The sequence below is a fragment of the Triplophysa rosa genome, linkage group LG2 (genome assembly GCF_024868665.1).
Source record: "Triplophysa rosa linkage group LG2, Trosa_1v2, whole genome shotgun sequence".
In the NCBI taxonomy this organism is placed as follows: domain Eukaryota; kingdom Metazoa; phylum Chordata; class Actinopteri; order Cypriniformes; family Nemacheilidae; genus Triplophysa; species Triplophysa rosa.
Genome location: NC_079891.1, coordinates 2,588,584 through 2,610,709, shown reverse-complemented (window position 1 = coordinate 2,610,709; position 22,126 = coordinate 2,588,584). Strand labels below are relative to the sequence as shown.

The 22,126-nt window shown below is 39.0% G+C and overlaps 2 protein-coding genes across 2 annotated transcripts; both read left to right on the top strand.

The window, feature by feature from the left end:
- The first annotated feature begins 7,998 nt into the window (after positions 1–7,998).
- zgc:175280 (cationic amino acid transporter 2 family protein) lies at positions 7,999–13,131 on the top strand. Its single transcript, XM_057319552.1, has 11 exons — positions 7,999–8,368; positions 8,684–8,839; positions 9,264–9,426; positions 9,694–9,830; positions 10,030–10,252; positions 10,731–10,867; positions 11,184–11,286; positions 12,084–12,214; positions 12,350–12,516; positions 12,701–12,809; positions 12,980–13,131. The coding sequence occupies exons 1-11, from the start codon at positions 7,999–8,001 to the stop codon at positions 13,129–13,131; spliced, it is 1,848 nt and encodes a 615-aa protein (XP_057175535.1).
- A 1,083-nt stretch (positions 13,132–14,214) lies between these two features.
- zgc:152816 (uncharacterized protein LOC777712 homolog) lies at positions 14,215–21,930 on the top strand. Its single transcript, XM_057319123.1, has 19 exons — positions 14,215–14,308; positions 15,064–15,606; positions 16,126–16,234; positions 16,368–16,414; positions 16,491–16,607; positions 16,746–16,871; positions 16,960–17,124; positions 17,208–17,332; positions 17,445–17,763; positions 17,888–17,978; positions 18,565–18,581; positions 18,735–18,857; positions 18,947–19,072; positions 19,314–19,457; positions 19,598–19,728; positions 20,596–20,698; positions 20,812–20,941; positions 21,116–21,237; positions 21,377–21,930. Exons 2-19 carry the CDS (start codon positions 15,100–15,102, stop codon positions 21,434–21,436), a joined length of 2,562 nt encoding a protein of 853 aa, XP_057175106.1. The 5' UTR covers positions 14,215–14,308; positions 15,064–15,099; the 3' UTR covers positions 21,437–21,930.
- Positions 21,931–22,126: the final 196 nt, after the last annotated feature.

Below are 22,126 nucleotides of genomic sequence, written 5' to 3'. Positions count from 1 at the left end.
TTTCTCAGGTTAAACTGATTTGATTATTTTTAATATTGAATATTGAAGGGCTGGGCGAGACCGCACAACCCCTAAACAGTTTGTGTTGTTGTTGCGTGGAGCAGGTATTGTAGTTCTGTGAGCAGCACGTGCGACATTTGTAGTTTTAGAGCGCTTCATATTATCACCGCAAAGGTTTTCTTTTCCAACCAACTCCAACATTTAGGTTTTAAAACGATGAATTAATCTGGAGAATAAATATGAACGCTTCAATGTAATCCAGATTTGAGCCCACAGAGGGCACCGTTTAGTCAAGAACATGGAGTGGAACATCCAGCGATTGATTCATGTGGAAATGCATGAATTGTCTGTAAATGGTATGGTGGTTTTTCTATTATAGTATTGAGTTTCTTATATGAAATAATACATTTAAGTAAGTTATAGGTTTCATACACTTCTCTGATATAGCAAAGACTATGGGCCTCATGGGTCAAAGGTTATGGGCCGACCTTGAGCACCAAGCAGCACCATTAGGCATCTGCTTAACATTACAAATACACATACACTTTGTAGACACATACAGCACATACACTTTGCAGACATTAGTTGGTTCAAGCATAGTTCAAGTATATGTTTTGCAACACAAAAGTAGACAGTAGTCTGTGCATTACTATACTTTATTGCACAAAGTCACGAACACTGATGTGTTCGAAACATGATTGGTTAACACTGTGAAAAACAGCTTGAGGGCACTGTATAAAAGATGGAGTCAGATATTCATTGGAAATCATCAGATGAACTCTGTGTGTCTCACTTTGCTTGCTCGAGCAAATAAAGTTTAAACTCTTGGCATCTGGAACCCTTGTCTCTGAGATTTCTTTCTGCGATGGAAGGCCAATTCGGCGAATGGATCGGCGAATCCACAACAATGGATCGTATTGTGTTGTAGGCTACACAATTTAGATATTTGTTATCAGATGAACTGATGTGATATCTTTTTTAGTTTATATAAAAATCGGATCAGGTAGGCTACTGTGTAGCCAGTTCTGATGTAACATGTCCTTGAACCTCAGCTCTGCTGCCAGACACTGGCCAGACTCTATCTTTCACATGAAGATGATGTTTGAATACAGCCCCATCACGGACTTCAGGGCTTGGGTGGGTGACTTTAGAATTCTAAGAATTAAGTTTTTTTTTCTGGTCAAAAAGCATTTCTTGTTTTGTCAAAATCTCCTTTAGCAAATCTGCACGGAATTGACATGTTTCAGTATAACAATCTCAAGTCGGTCTCGGTATGGTTACTTCCCTTCTAGTCATCGTGAAATAAAGTGTGATGGCAGTCATAATTTCAGACACGGATAATGTGGTGCATTATGACGTCATGTCATCTCCAGAACTATAGAGAGCTGCACGATTCTGGATAAATTGTGAATCACGATTCTTTTGTTTCAAATAGAGTTCACGATTCTCTTACGATTCTGAATGACAAATAAAAAGTAATTAATTAAGATTTGTTTTACAACAATTACCATAGGTAAATTATAGTGGTTGCTTTTTTTTGTTTTACTTCAAATGCAAAAGTTAAACTTTATAAAAAGTATTAATACATTGAAGTGACTTATTTCATATTTATACAGAAAAACAAATTCATAAGGTGACACCTGCAATTAAAGGTCTTTAGAAAGATTTATCAATTTGCCTGACATCTACAGATTGCTTGAAGAGGTCTTTAAAGAATGTTACTGATTAACTGATTAACACCAACACAGTATTTACCTATAAACAGTTTAAAATAACCTGAAAACATGGAATGCAGGGCAGCTTGAGCATGTTGCTTTTCATCAACATATAGCGCAGCTTCTCTTTTTCCGTAAATAAGCGCCATACACTCTCACGACGTGTTTTTACCATAGTGACAGATGCGCGCACTCGGATTTGTCCGCACTACAAACAGCAATCGTTAGAGTTTTGTTTCAAACCTGTCCAGTTAAGATGTGAAGCATAATCAGAACAATGTAACACAATCCTGAAAGACAATCATGAGAGCAGTTTTGTTGTTAGGCTGTATTTACTTTATGTTGGTTTGTTATTTGGTTAGAGATTTATGGAGCCAGAAATATGACAAAACAATCTGAATTTGAATTTTGTAAATCTGAATTTTAGATAAGTGTAATTGCACAAAATTGAATATTTCCTGACATTCAATATAGTTCTGAATTTGAAATGTCTGAAATTCAGATTCAAATTCAAATTCAGAAATGGTTCAGTGGGTAAGGTTAGCTTCCGGGTTTGACAGGGAAGAGTAGAAGATCTCGGAAAAGTCAAACGGAGCGCTTTGGCCACAATGGCCAGTTATTTATTCTTATTATCCAATCAAACTCCAAACATGCTGTTTTGGAGAGTGGAACTTCTTACATTGCAATAAAAAGGATTTACATTTTTCAAATTGCGACCACGCCCACAAGACTACGCGGGTTAATCGTTTGTTGATGCAGCATAGCCAAGCTCATATCGCTGCAATCTTAGGCAGCTGCCCGGGATGTGTGCACTCACTGCCTGCTGCCTCCACTGTTTGCCCTCACTCCCAGCGTTTGCTGCTGGTGCTTTTACCCACTGTGTGCTTAGTGCACGCTCGCTGCCAGCTGCCCCACTATGCGCGCTGGCTTTGAGCGTTTGTGGGTGCATATACATTTAATATATTAGACATGTATACAATTTTTATAAAGAACGTTTGTGGGTCCTGCAAAGTCAATGACATACGTGGCACGCTGCAATAAAAGTTATGTATGTGTAGTTATGTGCTACAATAGAGAGAAAATGAATAAACTATGTAACTTAAGCTGCATTTAGACTGAAATAAAAACTTTAATAAAAAATAGTGTGTAATACGCTTGTCTATTCTTTTGTGTATTCTTTGGCTAAAGGAAAAAAAATTTGTCAGTGCAGCCAAGCATGCCAGTTGTAAACATTAATCATGTTTAATCAAATCTTATTTTCACTATATTATGAATGGAATTTGATCATAACGGCTGACAATGCCCCAGTTGTGCTCAGTAATTGTTCATATTGGGCAGATATGTGTTCACAGCTAAAGACTGTCACGGTTTGCGTGGAGAAGAACCCAATTGCAGGCAGCCAGAGGTGAAGGGGTTAACAGAGGTGTATTTATTAAGAGACAAAAACAAAACAAAACCCTTGATGGAGAAAACTGAACTGAGAATATATATATAAATACAAAACAAAGACTTCCCACGAGGGGGCAAAACAAAAAGACAGGAACCACAAATAAACTAACTATAAAACAATGACACAACGTCTTACCAAAAAAAAACATGGAAGGGAACACAGCAGGGCAAGGAACCAGGAATGCTAAGACTTCTACAACGAGAACGAACACGAGCACAGTGTACAAGAACAGATACACAAAACGAACGAGCACAGGACAATGAAACATGAGGGCATTTTAAAGGGAGACAAACAAAGGAAGATAACAAGGGGCAGGTGTGGAACATAAGACACAGCAGGCAAGCAATACGGGAAACGAGAGGGGCGGGGCCAATGACGAGACACAAGAAGGCACATGGAATGTCAAAAGATAAACACCCCATGTCTTTCTCACACTAAACTTAAGGGATCTGTCACGATCCTGCCACAAGACTAGAAAATCATGAACAAGAAGGCAGGACCATGACAGAGCCCCCCCCCTTAATGAACACCCCCAGGTGTTCACCAAGGGGCCGACTAACAAGACAAGACAGACCGGGACAGTGACAAGAACCAGACAAACATGGTAAACATGACTAGGGGCAGACAAGCAAGAATAACAAACGGGATGGAGTGGGATAATAAAAATAACAAACATGGGAGGGGGGGTGGGGACAGACAAGGGTTCATAGGGGGAACAGTCTTAGTCCCTGATTGCACTTGAGGGCACAGAGTTCTGGGGGACTTAGTGGGGGAAGTCCTGGGGGGGGGCTGCCGACTGGAACGTCGGCGGGACAAGGTTGGGCGCCGGCTGGAAGGCCAGACGCACAAGGCTGGGGGCTGGCTGCGTTGCCGGCTGGAAGGCCGGCTAAGTTGTCGGCTGAGTTGCCGGCTGGAAGATCGGCTGAGTCGTCGGCTGAGTCGCTGGCTGGAATGCCGGCTGGGTCGCTGGCTGCTGCACCGGCTGGGCAGGGCAGGAGACTGGAATGGACTCCGGCTGCACCGGACTGGATACCGGACTGGACACCGGACCGGACACCGGCTGGGACGCCGGCTGGATCGCCGGCTGGGACGCCGGCTGGATCACCGGCTGGGACGGGTGTAACAAGGATGTAACAGGTACGGCTGGCTCTGGCTGGGACTCCTCAGAGGTGGACCCCCAGGATGCTCGTCTCCCCCACTTGCCACCAAGGCTGACTGGTGGTGAGGCTGCAGTTGAACTCCCCAGGGTCACGACACCCATGACGCAACCTTCCGGGATGGACGCTAGGCAGGAGCGTGAAGAGCCAGGAGAGGAGCTGACGGAGAGGCCACTCACTAGCTCCTGGAAGGATCCCCGGATCATCCTCTCGCGAACTGCCAGAGGAGGGGGTTCGACGAGGCCCGCCAGGAAGTAGGCATTGAAAAGGACCTCTGGCAGGAGGCCCCTCCGAGACGCAGAAGCCCGGGCATACTCCGCCAGAGGTTGATCGCCCTGAGGAGGAAAAGGGCCGTCACCCTTCTGGATCAAGGCGGAAGTCGACTGCCACCAATGCTGGTGGTCAGCCAACTCCCGCCTAGCGGGGGACGAGGTGCTGTCCATAATGCTGCCTGCTGGGTTCTGTATGGCTCGTTCGTTCTGTCACGGTTTGTGTGGAGAAGAACCCAATTGCAGGCAGATTGAACAGATTCTGAGCATTCTGGCTTTGTTTGAGAGTGACTGGTGGCGATGGCATAATGGTGACAACAGGTGACATGTTGTGAGTTATCTGTACTTTGATGACTGGCAAAGAGGTGGTTGGTATACCATGCCCATTGGCACATGAGGGGGAATAAACGATGACATAATCTTGACTCCCCACTAAATCTGCTTGAACAGGTCTATTTTCACAAATTAGTTGAATCAGTAGTTTTTCTTTAAGAGCAAGGTCGTGTTTTAAAGTGAATTTATCTGTACTTGTTGGTTTAAAGTCACCACAAAATGGAAGTTGTGATTGACTTCTGAAGTTGCAAGTGAAACAGCTTCTGAAAATTAGATATTAGAAAAAATGTAGGGCAGGGCTTTATTTTGCCCTCCCCTTTTTGATTGGTTTGTTGTAAATGTGGCCTGGAGGATAGGGCTAAAAAGGCCTGGCCATTGGACAGTCAGTATAGTTCTACCTCTTTTTTTGTTGCTGACATCACGTGGTGAAGAGTTGTTGTTGAGAGGGGGGAGGAGCTTAACGTTTTTGATTAAACAAGTGCAAATGAATTTAAAACAAATAATGGCGTGCACGGATAAATAATTTACAATAATCACTGCAACACTGTGTAAAACACTTAGAATTTTCCTGTTTGATTGCATGGTGACTTTAAATATGCTGAGAAGAACGTGACAGCAGTTCACTCATGAATAACAGTATCAGGAGACGCATTATTAAAGTTTATTAAACGGAAATTAATGATTAGTCTTTTAACCTTCCATTGCAGTTGAGAATCAGAACTTTGATCTGTTTCTCCAGAGCGTTCGCCTCGTAATCGCTTCCTTCAGCAAATAACTGCATCCCTTCACATGATCTGCTCACCTTATGATACTGAGAGTCACTGACTGCGTTCAGCTATTTACAGGCAACACTGTTATTTCAAGAAACAGATTATAGATTCACCTCACCTGTGGTAAATCTCAGTTGTTGACTTGTCAATTGTGATTGTAAATGACGGTTGTCTTGCCTTCCTGAACCTGACAAATCCTTCAGCTGACGTGTTTTCAGCTACCGTTTCCTAATGTGTTTTAAATGTCTAGTTTAGAGGCGCTATTGTGTTTTAGACATTAAAACACTTGGCTCTTAGACACTTGGCTCACTTTTCAATATGAAAAGAATATACAGTACGTATACTACAGCAATAAGACAGTACGACTGTGTGGACTTCAGCAGGGCAGAACTGATAGCGTAACAATAAATGGAAGGTTTTATCAGACTTTAAACTGCTGTAATATTAGAACTGACAAGTTCTGCAACATTAGTATGTCCTTAAATCATCAGCCGTGGTATTTTTGACATATACAAACCTTTCATAATAATGATTGCATAAGTGTATGTATAAAAAAAGCTTATGGAAGTTATGTTTGTTGAGAAAAATGCATTCAGTCATGCCATTTTTTCCTATTCACTCTTAAAAATAAGGTGCTTCACAATGCCATATAAGAACCTTATTTGTCTAAATGGTTCCATAAAGAACCGTTTCACAAAAGGTTCCTTCTCTTTGTGGCAAGAAAAGGTTCTTCGGATTATAAGAAGAGATGGTTCTTTAAAGAACCTTTGACTGAATGGTTCTTTGTGGAGCCAAAAATGGTTCTTATGGCATCTCTGTGAAGAACCTTTTAAGCACCTTTATTTTTAAGAGTGTACACTCTTAAAAATAAGGAGCTTCACGATGCCATATAAGAATCTTTTTTGTCTAAATGGCTCCATAAAGAACCTTTAACATCTGAAGAACCTTTCTGTTTCACAAAAGGTTCTTTGTGGCGATAAAATGTTCTTCAGATTATAAAAAGGTAAGAAAGAGATGGTTCTTAAAGAACCTTTGACTGAATGGTTCTTGGTGGATCCAAAAATGGTTCTTATGGCATCGCTGTGAAGAACCTTTTAAGCACCTTTATTTTTAAGAGTGTATGCACTGCTTTGTAGTTTCTATTGCAGTTTTGTCTCCCCTTTTCTGTATGTTGCGTTGTCGCTTAGTTCATACAAAAAAATACTCTAGGCATCTTGTTGGTTCTGAAATAATTTTAATTTAAATCATCTTTGATTTCACAGTCGAAATAAGAGCCATTGTGTGATTCTAGTACAGTAGGTGTCAGGCATACAAGGGCAAAATTCTTCACCAAACATTCATCTCTTCTCCAGAAATCACACATTTCTTCTAAATGTAACAGAGTATGTCCAAAAGGACACGTGAAGGTTTTGGACACGTGAAAGTTGTCAGGAGGAGCTGTGTGATATGAACTGTGCTCAGGAGCTCTTGACACACACACACGCTCGCTCGCACGCACATCTTCACACACAGCCTGGATTCCATACATGCAGGTACGTGACTTCATATTTTATTTTACAGATGCTAATATTTGTGTGACGTCAAAACAATTTTAGTTTGGTTTAGATGACAGAAGTGAATATTTCAAGCACAACCACATAATAATGTTGGGTGTAATAATAAGGGTGTTTTAATGGATAAAAACATTTTCCTATTTGTATTAAAGGTACGGTAAAAGTGAGCACAACATTTAGCTAATTTTTGATATACTGTCATTTACTAGATGTCATTTTGTTTGATGGAAATTGAATCTGTTTTTAAAATTTTATCTGTGTGATTAGGGTTCATGAGTTCTCATTAGGGAATGTACAAGTTTAAGTGCACATCGTAAAAATAAGATAAGAGATGCACAGCAGATATTCTGTGCTTCAGAGGAAAATGCTAATGATATGTCATATGCCTTTTTGGACATTTTCAGTTTGTTTGTTTTATTTATTTAGATTTTTTTTACTCTTATTCTCTGTAATCTGAAGGTTTAAACAACATCTGAAAACTGAACAGTTTCATTCATGGACACATAAAACATTACATAATGAATATTACATAACGATATGTATATAAAAAAAACCTCATATGTTTGTTGAGCCATTATAATTTTGGTTGCTCCTGTGCACTGATGTGTAGTATTATATACAGACATTGTTTTTATTCACCACACATCTGTTATTCATAGAAATACAGATGGAGAATGACAGACTGCTTTTTTGTGGACTTGATCTCAACGAATCATTTATTACATAATCACTAAACTTTGTTTCTCTCAGGATGGCTTGTTACAAGGTGCTGTCCTTTGTGAAGAGTCTGTCCAGACGGAAACCACTGGAGCCCGATGGTGAAGAGTCCAACTTCAAGCGTTGCTTGACCACCCTCGACCTTGTCGCCCTCGGGGTGGGAAGTACGCTCGGTGCAGGGGTCTATGTCCTTTCCGGAGAGGTTGCCCGAACGGTAGCAGGTCCCAGCATCATCATCTCATTCTTTATCGCCGCGGTGGCGTCTGTGTTTGCCGGCTTGTGCTATGCAGAGTTCGGCGCCCGGGTGCCCAAAACGGGCTCGGCGTATCTGTACAGTTATGTTACAGTGGGAGAGGTGTGGGCCTTTATCACCGGCTGGAACTTACTGCTGTCCTACATCATAGGCAAGAGCTAACATTATATTTTCAACATCAACACTATATCCCATTGTGTGATATAGTATATTTTATTTGCGATGGTTATTATTGTACAAGGTTTTCCTTCCCTATATGTCAAACCAATATGAGCACATAAGTATATCACCATACCTGAATACAGTCACTTAGTAATATTTAAAAATATAAAATACTCGTCGTAAATATCAATTCCACAACATTAAGCGTGAGTCATTGAGGTATTATGCCCGTTATCACAAGTGTTTTGAGAGTCAGTATCAGATTGTAAACCTGAATTGCTTCATCTGAATGATTTTACGACAGGCACATCCAGTGTGGCCAGAGCGTGGAGCGGCACTTTTGATGATCTCATTGGAAACAAGATTGCAAATTTTTTCCTCAAAAATACACCAATGGATTTACCCGGCCTCGCCCCCTATCCGGACTTCTTCGCCGCGGGCCTTATCATGCTGTTAGCAGGCAAGTATACTTAAAAGGATGGTTCACTCAAAAATGACAATTCTGCCGTGAATTACTCATCCTCAGGTTGTTTCAAACCTGTAAAGATTTTGTTGTTTGGTTGTACACAAAGAAAGATATTTGTATAAAAATATTGTATATTTAAACGCAAAAGAAGATATTTTGAAGAAATGGAAACAAACAGTTCCGGGGAACCTTTGACTACCATTTTGTGACTACCCCAGAAATCTCAGTTGCAAACATTCTTCTAAATATCTTTCTACAAATTTTTACAGGTTTGGAACAACTCGAGGTTGAGTAAATTCATTTTCATAAACTTTTTCTTTAAAGTGGCTGGTCTATGTATGTTTTACATACTGTATAATTTGGTAGATGTGAATAAATAATTTTAATGTGTTTTGTATTGTAATTTTGTCGATCTCAGGTGTTCTTGCATTTGGGGTGAAGGAGTCGGCCATTGTCAATAAAATCTTCACAGTTGTAAATATAGCCGTGCTTATTTTCGTCATCATTGCTGGATTTATTAAAGGTGACATCGGAAATTGGCAGATAACAGAGGAGGAAATCTGGAACTACACGATTACTGCGTATGTTGTATTACATAAATAGTGCGATACAATATTTTACACAAAATAGTAATACACATTTTTTATGAATTATTTTTTATTTTACATTCTTTTTATAATAATAACTAAACTTTTTTTTTTTTTTAAACATAAAATAACAATGTTTATGTGTTAAAGTCTAACATTTGTTTAAAATGTAAATAAGCCAAAGGATTTTGGAAGACGTTGTACTCTACATTTGAACCATTAAATCTACCGTCAAATAAAAAATACTGCTTTTCTTTTTAGAAATCTTTCCAGTTCCAACGAAACTTTATCCATGTATGGGTCGGGCGGATTCTTTCCCTTTGGTTTCGATGGAACGTTCGCCGGAGCAGCTACCTGTTTTTATGCCTTTGTGGGGTTTGACTGCATTGCGACCACAGGTGCCTCATCCACAATTCAATAATTTGATCAATTGCTTTTCATTTCCAAATTCTATTTTTTACATACATTTTTTTTATATTTTATTATTAAAGGGTTGGCATCAGCTGGACTTATACTCTATTCTATAGTCTGTAGTAGCATTGCTATCTAGTAAGGTATACATCTCGAAATTATTCTGGTCTTTCTCTCTGTGTCCAGGTGAGGAGGTGAAAAACCCTCAGAAGTCTATCCCAGTCGGAATCGTGGCTTCTCTTCTCATCTGTTTCTTGGCTTATTTCGGGGTGTCTGCCTCTCTAACGCTCCTGATGCCCTACTACAAACTGAGTGATCAGAGTCCCCTACCTGTGGCCTTCACCTATGTGGGCTGGGATCCGGCGAAGTACGCTGTAGCGGTCGGGTCTCTGTGTGCTCTCTCAACCAGGTGAAATGACTCATATTGACTTTTAAAGCACAGCGTGATCGTGTGATAGCAGCTAAAAAGAAAAGCGTGCCCGTCAGATCATAAAGTCAAATGTAGTGAATAATGTTGGACACTATACTTGACTGTCATTAAGTTGTTAAGGCTTGATATCTGATGATCTGTGAGAATCCAGGATGAACAGACACAGAGGTTAATTATTCACCGGTCATGGTTGAAACACTTTGTCAAAAATATGTTTTATTTTGTGGGGCTTTTGGTGCTCTGAAAACTATTCACATTTATTTTGCCCGACAATGTGCACTTGCTCATTTTTCAAAGCAAGCAACTAAACTCCTCTGCTAGAAAGTTAAATAAAGTTATAGTGGTTTTGTGCATTTGAAAATTGTTTTATAGTAATTTTGACCTAATAATTATCAAATACTGTAATGTCTTTAATGTTTAAATTAATGTCATTTTAATGTTGTTTACTATTGAACAGTTTGCTAGGCTCCATGTTTCCGATGCCCCGTGTGTTGTTTGCCATGGCCAGAGACGGGCTGCTTTTCAAACCTCTGAGTAACATGAGCGCCCGACAGAGCCCGGTCGTCGCCACACTCGCTTCAGGAGTGATAGCAGGTAACACAGCTCAATAATACACCATAATAATGTGAACTAACCCATGTGGCACACCTCAGAAACCCATTTTGTTTGAAACGGTCAAGCTGATCTCATTAATATCTGTAGCTGTTTGTAATGTCTGCAGAAGTACACTTTATAAACATCATGTAAAAATACCTATGAATATGAATAAGATCATTCTGAAAGTGCGCTTTCGCCCTGTTTTTAACCCTTGAGATCAAACAAATCTTTTCTTCCTCTTCCTTCCACAGCACATGTAAATGTGATGATTTCTTGTTTATTTTGCCTGATATGGACTCTTTGTGATTTTCAGCAATCATGGCGTTGGTGTTTGACCTGAAGGCTCTAGTAGACATGATGTCTATTGGAACTCTCTTTGCCTACACGCTTGTAGCCATTTGCATCCTAATTCTAAGGTCAGGTGAAACAATGGGCATGAGATGTTCAATATCACCATTGTTTTTGTTTACTGAGATATCCCCACACAAAAACATATAAACGAAGGCACATTCACACAAAACATATGCCATCACCTAAAAATAATATATACAAATAAACATAATGTTATTATACATTTGATTAAATACATCATTTATACAAGAATTTTGCAGTCCCAGTGTTAAAAGACTATTATTTACAATAAATTAGTAGTTCATCCAAAATGAAAATTCTGTCATTATTTACTCACCCCTAAGTTGTTCCAAACCTGTATGAACTTTTTTATGCATAACACAAAAGAAAAAAATGGGTCACCATTGACTACCATCGTAGATCGTTTCCTACTATGGTAGTCAATGGTGCCCCAGATCTGTGTGGTTACAAACATTCTTCCAAATATATATATTTTTGTGTTCAACCAAAGAAAGACATTTTTACATGCTTGGAACAACTTGAGGGTTAGTAAATGATGACATATTTTCATTTTTGGGTGAACCATCCCTTTAATCCTATCAAGCTATTTTCATGTATTGATGAAAAACAATGGGCTAAGTGTAAGAGTAAAAATGTAGATTACCAGAGTATGGCAAGTCACAAAAATCTTTTACAAATGAGAAGTTAGTAGATTTTTGTTAGTTTTGGGGTTTAAAAAAATGGTACTGTGTTCAATTAATATATATAAGAAAACAAGAGTTTGACTGCTTTATTTGTAAAAATGATAACAAAGATGTCCAGTCGAAGTAAGAGTAAAAGTTTCTTTTTTTTGTCTGTGAAGATACCAGACAGACCCAAATGAAATCATCAAAAAGCAAGAACTTAAGAATCAGAAATGGAATCCATTTCGTCCTCCCAAATCCCCTTCTGCTGCAAGTTCTAAAGGCGTGTCTCTGCTGACCATACTGTGCAGTGAGTCTGAGTTTTATTATTTGTTTCATGGTTTTTCAGACACTTTATTTTGTGTTTTGAAATGTAGCTTCTTAGCTTTATGAAATGATGCTGAAATAGCTGCATGTTCAAAGCATTGTCTTTTGTGTTTTCCAGTTGTGTTAGCGATCATCTTGAGCGTGACCATATCTCAAGGTGTAGCAGCTAATCTGATAGGTAAATGGTGGATGATTCTGATCACCACTTTGGTTTCTCTGGGTCTTGTCGTGACGGCCATCATCATTTGGCGGCAGCCACAGAATGGAACAAAAGCCGCATTCATGGTAAATTTTTGCTGACTGCACAGAAAATAAACTTTTTTGCTGAGAGATGAAAACGACACATTATTTGTTTGAGCAGTTGCCATTGAAATTTTATATCATTGATATAATGTATAAAAATATAGCTAGGCTTCTCAGAAACCATTGACAGCAAAGGATTTATACACTGTGAACTGCTTTCTTCAAGGTCCCTTTGCTGCCAATACTTCCAATCTTCAGTACATTCATCAATATCTATTTAATGGTCCAGCTGGGAGGAGAAACATGGATACGTTATGCAGTGTGGATGGCAATTGGTAAGACAACATGACCATTATTTATTTTATAGTCAGTTGGGCATTTTAAAAAATATTCTCAAATAAAAATCACCATATTAAAAGGCACAGCATTAAAGAAACACCCATAACCCACAATAATGAATACAGACAGATCTTAAGAACAGTTATTTTCCCTGATGAACACACAGGCTTGGCCATCTATTTCTGTTATGGAGTGCACTTTAGCGTACAGAAGAAACGGTCTTCTCAACACCCTGTCCATGTTGACACCATCGATGGCAAACTGAAGACGGAAAAGTCAAATGGATTCACTACAAGTGATCTACAAACCAAGCTGTAAAGACAACATGAATATCTCGGCACCAGAAACAGGGCTTTAGTATGATCTGATTTTGATTTAGAATGTCTGTGAATATGGTCAAACAAAATGTTTTACTAAAACCATGAGTGAGACACTCTCAAAGATACTTTGAATCTATAAATATTATAAATATGCTTTATTTTATGTGTTGTGATATAGTAAGCTAAAAGAACACGTTTGTATTTTCAAGTACATATCATAATCTTTGTATATTTTCTACCAAGATGTAAAAAGTAAGAATTCAAGACTTAAAGGGAAAGTTCACCCAAAAATGATTCATTTATTCACCCTCAGATTGTTCTAAACCTGTATACATTTATTTGTTCTGCTGAACACGAAGGAAGATATTTGGAAGAATGTAACCGAGCAGATCTCGCCCCCCATTGACTCCATAGTATTTCATAGTATTTATTTTCCCTACTATGGCAGTAAATGGGGGGCGAGATCTGCTCGGTTACTGACATTCTTCCAAATATCTTCGTTGTGTTTAGTAGAACAAAGAAATGTATACAGGTTTGGAACAATCTGAGGGTGAGTAAATGATGACAGAATTCTCATTTTTGGGTGAACTATCACTTTAATATTCATATTTCTAAAATCTAATATTTAGTTTATAATGGCTAGCGATGACAATATCAGTTTGTTTCAGTAAAACAGTACATGTTATTAGTTGCCGATATTATCATATAATTTTATGTTTTTCTTATATTTTTGTTCAACAAAGTATATATGTAAGTTATAAACAAATGTATTTTATGTAAGTGCTTTAACTTATGGATTTAAAACTGCATTAAAATCACCATTATAACTGCTTAAAAATCCCCATCAGTGATGCACAGTGATGTCAAGATTCATTCTGTTGATGGGCTTAACCTCTTTGATAAATAAAAAGAGTTTTAAAAATGTTATACTTTGATAATGTGATATACTTTGATATAATAAAAAATAGGTTGAAATAAAGTTGAATTTTAGACATTTATAATCAATTTCATGGGAAGAATTGCTGCGACTGACATTCCTGCAGTTGTTTGTCCTCCAGTGCGACAGGTGGCGCTGTTCGCAGTTCTTAACCTACGCGCGACACATCACAGAAGAAACCTCGAGCTTTCGTCCGTGTTTACAGACCCTAAAAAAACATTAATTGACCGACATTTGGGTAATTATTTAAGCTGTTTGTTTAATTATGTTATTTGAGACATATTTTGCAATGTTCCTCCTTAATTTTCGCGTTATATGTGTAAACGTCAGCGGTGTGAACGTAAAAGAAGCCAGAAAGTGAAAGAAGAGAAACGTTAATTTAGCATATTTCATATGCGTGTTTGCGGGGCGTGTATGACAAACATCATAGTTCGGGTTAACTGAACTTTAGACAGTAGATTGTAATGGTTGGTTAATGTAAGACATTTATGCGTCAAGGCGAATGATGTTTTTATTGATTTGACTGTATTATGTCCACAGGTTTGTAAAGCAACGTTGATTTTATTTATTGAATATTTTAGCATTCTTATAGAGTCGACCCCAGATAGGAAAACCATTTACAGACGTAAATGCTTCACAAAAGCATTTGCTTATAAGTTAACACTTAAAACAAAAATCTGCTAGCAGTTGTTTTGGACATTTTTAAATATTATGAATGATGATGATAAATAAGCACTAACTTATTTGTTTATGCGATACTATTGAATATTGTATTAGAATTAGAAATTGTATTTAAATTATTTGTACTAACATCAACTACAGATAACATCAAAACTTTGTAATGATAAAATGTGTATTGGTTTTATCACAGTCACTGGGCATTTGATAAAGAGTTGTGCCATTCCTCAACATTTGAAAAACAAATGATGTTGTTCATTGTATGAATAATCAAATCCCTTGTCTGTTGTCTGTCATTACTATGTTAAAACTCAGATGGTCGCTTGACTTCCTCGGAGATCTGCGAACGCAATGGAGTCAGTCAGTGGCGAGGATGCAGGTGAAACGGAAACAATCAATGTGCAAAGCCTGTACGCTACGCTCGGCCTGTCCCAGGAAGACGTGGACGCCCTCGCTCAGATTCCGGAAAGCGAGATCAGCGTGGAGACTCTCCCTTATCTAATTATGCAGCTCAAGGCGAAGCGGGCCAATAAGATATCGGCTGCCACAGACACTGACTACAGAAACAAACCCAGAAATTCACAGGAAAAGCTGGACACACCCGAGAGCCGCACCGGTGACGGGCGGAAAAGCCCCCCGCCTTCCAGCTCAAGACGCTGTGGCAGCTATGACCATGAGCATTATGGGAAAGGAGAGGGGCATCGCTCCACAGGTGAAAAAAGGGACTCGAGATGCAGGATGTCATCCCACGAAAGACAAAGCGGGGATGATGTGGCCGTGGAGGCGGAAGTGGCCGGCGTCCCCACAGAGTTTCCACACAAATGCTCCCTCTGCAAGTGTGTGGTGAATTCCTTAAAGGTAGTGAGCTGAAATTAAACGGTAACATTAAAATAACATCAACATTGTTATGCGTCTGAATTGCAATTCACCAGTTGCAAGTTATAGTTCTGATTTAAATTTTTGTTTTGGTTTTTGGAGTCTCTTGTTTTTAAATCTGGTGTTGTGTGATTTGAGTGTTAATAACTTTAAATGAATGGTCATCTTGGTCAACAGAAAATAACAAAATCTGATGAAGTAATGTATAATATTCATTTCACTGAATTATCCAAATAGGCGTTTTTTTATAGGAATACAACAGTATTCACCCAAAAATAAAAATTCTCTCCTTGTTTGGTCTTTAAATATGTTGTTATTACAGTTCCACAACATAGAAATTAAAAGCAAAGAGGTTAATGCTAAATGCACCATTTAAAGCGTTTGGATATTTTATGGAGGCGTGTTCTGTTTGTAGCTATCAATCAGATCAATATAGGCCAGCATTTTGAACTCATCTGTCATATTTCTGTCATCAGTTACCTGTTTTTCTCGACTTTACAGACATGGAAAGAACATCTTCTAGGTGTCCGTCACAAAAAACGGGAATCCTCGCAAAGTTCTCGCTCTTCTCAGCCTCCTAAAAGACCCTACAGCTCACACCCCGTCCCAGGTACACAACAACATGCATTTTTAAGTAAATTAACATTTTTAACACACTTTTAAGTCTGGAAAATGCACCGTCTGATTTAATGACAAAACAGCAAATAATTGATGAGAGATCTCATTCTGTCTGTGTGTTTAAGGTGATCCGTCGCAATCCACCACATTGGACCATTTTCACCCTCCGAAGGTAATTCAGCCTGTTTAAATTGTCCATTCTTTGTGCAGAGAAATTCAAATGTCGAGTATTTCTGTGTTTTCCCCAGCCCAAAACCAGAGTTGTAGTCGCCAAGTTTCCTATGGGCGCTGTGTCCGTGGAGGAGCTTTTGGTGCTCGGAAGGCCGTTTGGCACAATCATCAAACACTTGGTGTTCCCTGCGAAGGTAATAAAACACTAAAAAGAGAATAATAAAAATAATGAAGTGACAAAAGTCATTGTTTCATCCATAACGCTCATAATGCTAAATAATGATTTTCATGTTGGTATTAAATGAATGTTAATATTACGTTCTGGTTCGTAGGGTTTTTTGGAGTTTAGTTCCCACAAAGAGGCTCAGAGCATGATCAGTCACTACCAGATGAAACCTGCTTTCGTCAAAGAGAACCGAGTCACTCTGTATTTATCACCGACAGTGGAGGGCGTCCACGTGAGTAGAACCCATCACATCCTATAGAGTTACATTTAACGTTTTTCAGCATCACTGAGGGGCATTCCTGGACGTTTCTGTTTGGCAGTCACCACCCAAGTTCGACGAGCCTTTGCCAAAGCGAGCTAAACGTCCGACCCCGCCTACTGTGGTTTGCTTCTCACATTTGCCTCCCGGAGATGTCGAGGACGAGGTCCTGAAGCTCGTAGTGATGTTCGGCAGGGTGCGGCAGTCTAAATTCATGGACTGTAAGGTGAAGCAATCGTTCTGTCTGTTTTTCTTGTCCGCTTTATGTTTTGGTTTTCAAAGTGTTTCAAGGTTTTTGTGCGTGCTCAGGCTTTGGTCGAGATGGTTAACTGGCGGGATGCAGACATCATGGTGAAGTATTACTACATCAACCCGCTGAGGATGCAAGGCAAAAGCGTCAAAGTCAACATGACCAACATCACAAGTCTGCACAAGTATGAGACTCATTTTGTCTTCTCAGATCCAGAAAGCAAGAAAAAATGATTTGTATTAAGCAAGGGCTGCGTGTATCTTAACTTGAACATTCACTTGATATGCTTTTTGCAGGGAGAGCAGCCCAGATCGTCCGTCCAGGAAATCTGATTCCAGCACCAGCAGCAAATCGAGAGACGAGTCCTCCAACAGCAAGGAGAAAGGTGACGGCTCCAGCCAGGACCTCACACAAAAAGACGAAGAAGAGAGGATGCTGGAGGACGAAGAGGGCATTCAGATGGAGGATGAACCTGGACTGCTTGATGACACAGCGGATGATGTCATGACGCAGACGGAAGACGAGAAGATTAAGACGGAGGGGGGGGAGCCTGCTGCTGAGGAAGAGAGAGAGGAGAATAGAGCAAGAGGTCTAGAGGAACATCCAGACGAACAGGTCCGTCGGACACCTTGAAGACACCAGATTAACGTCTGGTGCTTCTCGAGTCAGCCTAGTTGCAGATAAAGATGATTAATATTGATGGGACTGAATGCAGTGTGCATGCTTTTTGTATTTTCAGGATGGTTTCGACGATACGGAATTCCCAGAAAACTTTGAGGATTTCGTGACATTAGATGAGCTGGACGGCACAGCGGGCGAAGCGGCTTTAGGTACATCAAACTGTGGCAAATATCTGTCGAATAATAAGAGATCGTTCTAGATTTTCCTGTAATCAGCATTTCTAGATGTATTGTGGTCATTCCAGTTCAGTGTCTGTTGATTTTCAACAAAATGAAGTCATCCAACAGCAATGTGAAAGACATGATAAACATGATAAGACACATGAAACTGTGAATAAAAATCATTTTTGAACTTTTCCTAAATACATGTCCAAAAAGACTGTTGTATTGCTTAAAAGTGAATCTGAACTCGTTTTCTTTGCAGTATTTGAGGTCTGAAACAATACAGAGCATTTTTTCTGTTATTTTCCCCTGTTTCTCCAGTTTAAATTTTCTGCAAATCAATGCAAATAGAAACCATATTTTTATTTGAAATTTGGGAGATATTATTGTTAGTAGATCACAAAATGAAACAATCAAGGTATGTGTTTACCTAAATTTAGAAAACTAAAAATGTCTCTTAATGTTTTCCGTGGCTGTTTAAACGATATGACCACTAACATTCACAGTGCATTTAGTCCCACAATGCATTTAGTGCTGTCAGTAACACTTCTTTCCTTATTTTATTTTTTTCTAGATTCATCAGAGCCAAAGGTCAGTAGTAATACAAGTAACAAGTAATGCCTACCAGCCAATGTTATTTATGGGAAAATCAGAGAGATTTGTGTGTTAGTTTTAAGGTTAGTCTTATGTGTGTGTGTGTGTGTGTGTGTGTGTGTGTGTGTGTGTTTGTGTTGACTCTCATAGAAAGGTAAAGTGGTGGTGGTGTGGCCCGTCAGAAAGACCCCGGACCTGTTGAAGGAGCTCTGCAGACTCTGTGCACCCTTTGGGCGTATAGTCAAGCATACTGCCTCTGTGTACAGACAGGAGGTCTGTATATACTTTTTTTATATCTTTAGTCCAAACGCGAGTTGTTTTTTTAATCAGATCTAGTTTTACCAATACCTGTGTTTCCGTAGGCCATGATCGAACTGGAAACAGAGGAGACAGCTGAAGAAATGGTGCGGTACTACAAAGAGCACAAAGCCACCCTGTGGGGGATACCTGTGTCCATTTCCATGTCTTTTACCATGAAGACAATTGAGGTGCTACAACACAACGCAGATTTGAATAGGGATCTCCTTCACCTTTCAGTGCCATTTTTCTACTGTTTGTTGTGTGATTGTTACATAAAATCTGTCTTTCTTTAAAAGTGAACATATTTATTAAGAAGGAAAAAAGTGAAATTATGACTTGCATTTGACAGAACCCTTGTTGTAAATGTACACAGTTATGGTAATAAAAGTAAAATAGTCGTGCTGGTTTCAAACCCTGTTCAATTTTCAGAGCCCTAGCGGGAGATCCATTTTCATCAGCTGTCTTCCTACTGTGGCACCCGCGCAGCAGAGATACACGCACATGAACATCTTTCATCTTGTCAAGTCCTTCGGAACGCTGACTGGTTACTTTCTTAACAAGAAAGTGGGAACTGTATGTACACACACACACACACACACACACACACACACACACACACACACACACACACACACACACACACGTATTAACATTCGTAGCAGCACCTGACGTTCATGCTAATCATTTATTCTGCGGCCTCTTTTTCCCATCAGTGTTACATACAGTTCGAAAAGGCAAAATCAGCTGAGAAGATTGTTTCATATTACATGCGCAGGCCTTGCAAATTTTGGGGTTCGTTGCTAAAGGTCGACATATGCAGGAAAGGAGACTCACTGATTCGCTGGTGAGTGATTCATTCGCTTATTTTTGTGCAGCCTTGAAATGAAACGTTGGCAAAGCGTTGTCAAAATGTTGACACAGCGTTGTCATTAAAGGGCTACTCCACCCAAAAATGAAAGTTGTGTCATCATTTCCTCAAGTTGTTCCAAACCTGTATCAATTTCTTTGTTCTGATGAAGAGAAAGAAATATATTTGAAAAAATGTATCATTTGTTTTGTTCTGTTGAACACAAAATGAGGTATTTTGAAGAATTTAGGGAAGCAAAGAGTTCTAGGGCACCTTTGACTGCCATTTAATGTTTTTCTAATATGGTAGTCATCGATGTCCCAGAAGTATGGGTTGCTAACCTTTCTTTTCAAATATCTTCCTTTGTGTTCAACAGAACAAAGACATTTATACAGGTTTGGAACAACTCGGGGGCAGTGATTCATTTTTGGGTGGAGTATCCCTTTAAAATTAGAGCCGGGACAAGTCATATTTTAGCGAGTACATGAGAACAACAAATGTTATTGAATTTCTTTTGGAAATAAATCTGTTATTTGAAATTCAGTTTCGTTTTTTTGTTGTTGTTCAAAATATTATGATATTACAGTAATCGTGAATTGTGGTTTATTGTATTAAGTCAGTTGTGACAAACAATAAATTGTACGCTTTTAACACAATATTTTGATTTATTGAATATTTATATTGATACTGCAACCACACCAAAAAAACAAACTGTTTTTCAGAGAAGAGTCCCGTCTTGTCTTCCAATTCTTTTATCAATAATACAAACAGTTGAAACTCAAAAGAAGCTCTCTCTATCAGACTTTTTTCTTTCAGCCCTACTGTAGTGGCATTTTCAGTTTGTTGTTGTTGTTGTTGTTGTAGGAGAACACTCGAGCTCTATTCACTCGTTTATAAGAAGAAACAAAAACCCGTCAACCCTGTCAAGACAGAAAGAGAGCAGGCAAACAAGAACGCCACAAATAAGGTAAACATCACAGTTCCACCAGTCACAGCATCACCTGTTACTTAAATCGTTGGGGTCTATGATAACAAAACAATAGAGATACAAGATTGAATTCTTATATTTTGTGTTTATAGAGCAACAACAGCTCTGCGGCAGATTGTGAAGGTGTGTGTGGCGATCCCGCGTGTGAAGAAAAAGCTTCGGAAGACACCGATGAGCAAGACAAAAGCCCGCTGGATCCATATGAACCCGAACACGCTGTGGGTAAGACAAACTTCACACGATCACCTGTTTGTTTCTTTAACATTGATGCACAGGCCCTTTTCACTTTCATTGCAAGTGACCAGATTTATTTCTTTAATGGTTTCAAATGTCTTGCCAATGGGATGGATTTGTGTCAAAAAACATCCCCAACAAATACCCCTTTGCTTTTTTCAGGTGTGAATTACGTCATTCCAGTTACGGGCTTCTTCTGCAAGCTGTGTAATGTTTTCTACAGCGATGAGAAGAAAGCAAAATCAGAGCACTGCAAAAGCCTTGACCATTACAACAACCTCAAGGTAGAAGTTTTGCTTCAGTAATGACACTAACTGGTCCGTGTACAGAAGACCTTTACACATCTATATTATTATCTTCAAGAGTTGTCATAAATCAGCAGTTTTCTTCACAAAATTTCTTACATCTTGTTTTAATTTCCAGGTCAAACGTGGTGAAGCGGCGGAGCAGACTGATGCACAACCAGACCAGACCATCGAGTAAACAGAAGCAAGACGATGTACTTGGATTCCTTTTTTTTCTCATTCTCGTTAGTTTCCTAGATTTACTGTTTAAATGTTTGTTTTTGACGCATCTTGACATAAAACAATATGATGAGTTTGTACAACAACAAAAAACACAAATATTACCGTTTGTGTGATGGTCAGGTATGTTTACTGTCACCTGTGTATCACAGTGGGCACATTTGCTTTTATCACATTAAAATGAACATGTGACCATCAGAAGTGATGCAAGACTGTTGATATCATTGTGTGTGAAGATGACGCGTGTGCGTGCGTGACATCATATCACTGATTATCATTTTAAAATCGACATAAAATGAGAATGTGCCCATTTGCTTTCAACACATTTTTGGCTTTGTAAATGTCCCATCCTTTTTTCAAAATACTTTTGACCTTGCATTCTTTAATCAATGTGTAAATAATGTCTGGATCACGTCGACTTTAAATGGATAAAACCTGATTATATTCGCTGTATTCCACTTTGTAGGATTGTCGACTGCCTTTCTGTTCAAATTTGCTCATTCATTTTTATGCAACCAGTGTCAAAATAAAAGAATGCATTTACGTTACATTTCTCAAAAGAAATCAACTGAAACAAATCAAGTTATAGATGATTATATATTATGTTACAGATCTTATTTTTCAAATAAATAAATGAGATGCATTTAAA

Bases quoted from the DNA above. Each gene is read 5' to 3' on its own strand.
- zgc:152816 (XM_057319123.1), top strand. From the start codon at position 15,100: ATGGAGTCAGTCAGTGGCGAGGATGCAGGTGAAACGGAAACAATCAAT. The intron at 19,729-20,595 runs GTGAGTGATTCA...TTGTTGTTGTAG, and splicing joins GGAGACTCACTGATTCGCTG to GAGAACACTCGAGCTCTATT. The intron at 20,699-20,811 runs GTAAACATCACA...TTGTGTTTATAG, and splicing joins ACAAGAACGCCACAAATAAG to AGCAACAACAGCTCTGCGGC.
- zgc:175280 (XM_057319552.1), top strand. From the start codon at position 7,999: ATGGCTTGTTACAAGGTGCTGTCCTTTGTGAAGAGTCTGTCCAGACGG. The intron at 9,427-9,693 runs GTATGTTGTATT...TTTTCTTTTTAG, and splicing joins TGGAACTACACGATTACTGC to AAATCTTTCCAGTTCCAACG. The intron at 12,215-12,349 runs GTGAGTCTGAGT...TGTGTTTTCCAG, and splicing joins TCTGCTGACCATACTGTGCA to TTGTGTTAGCGATCATCTTG.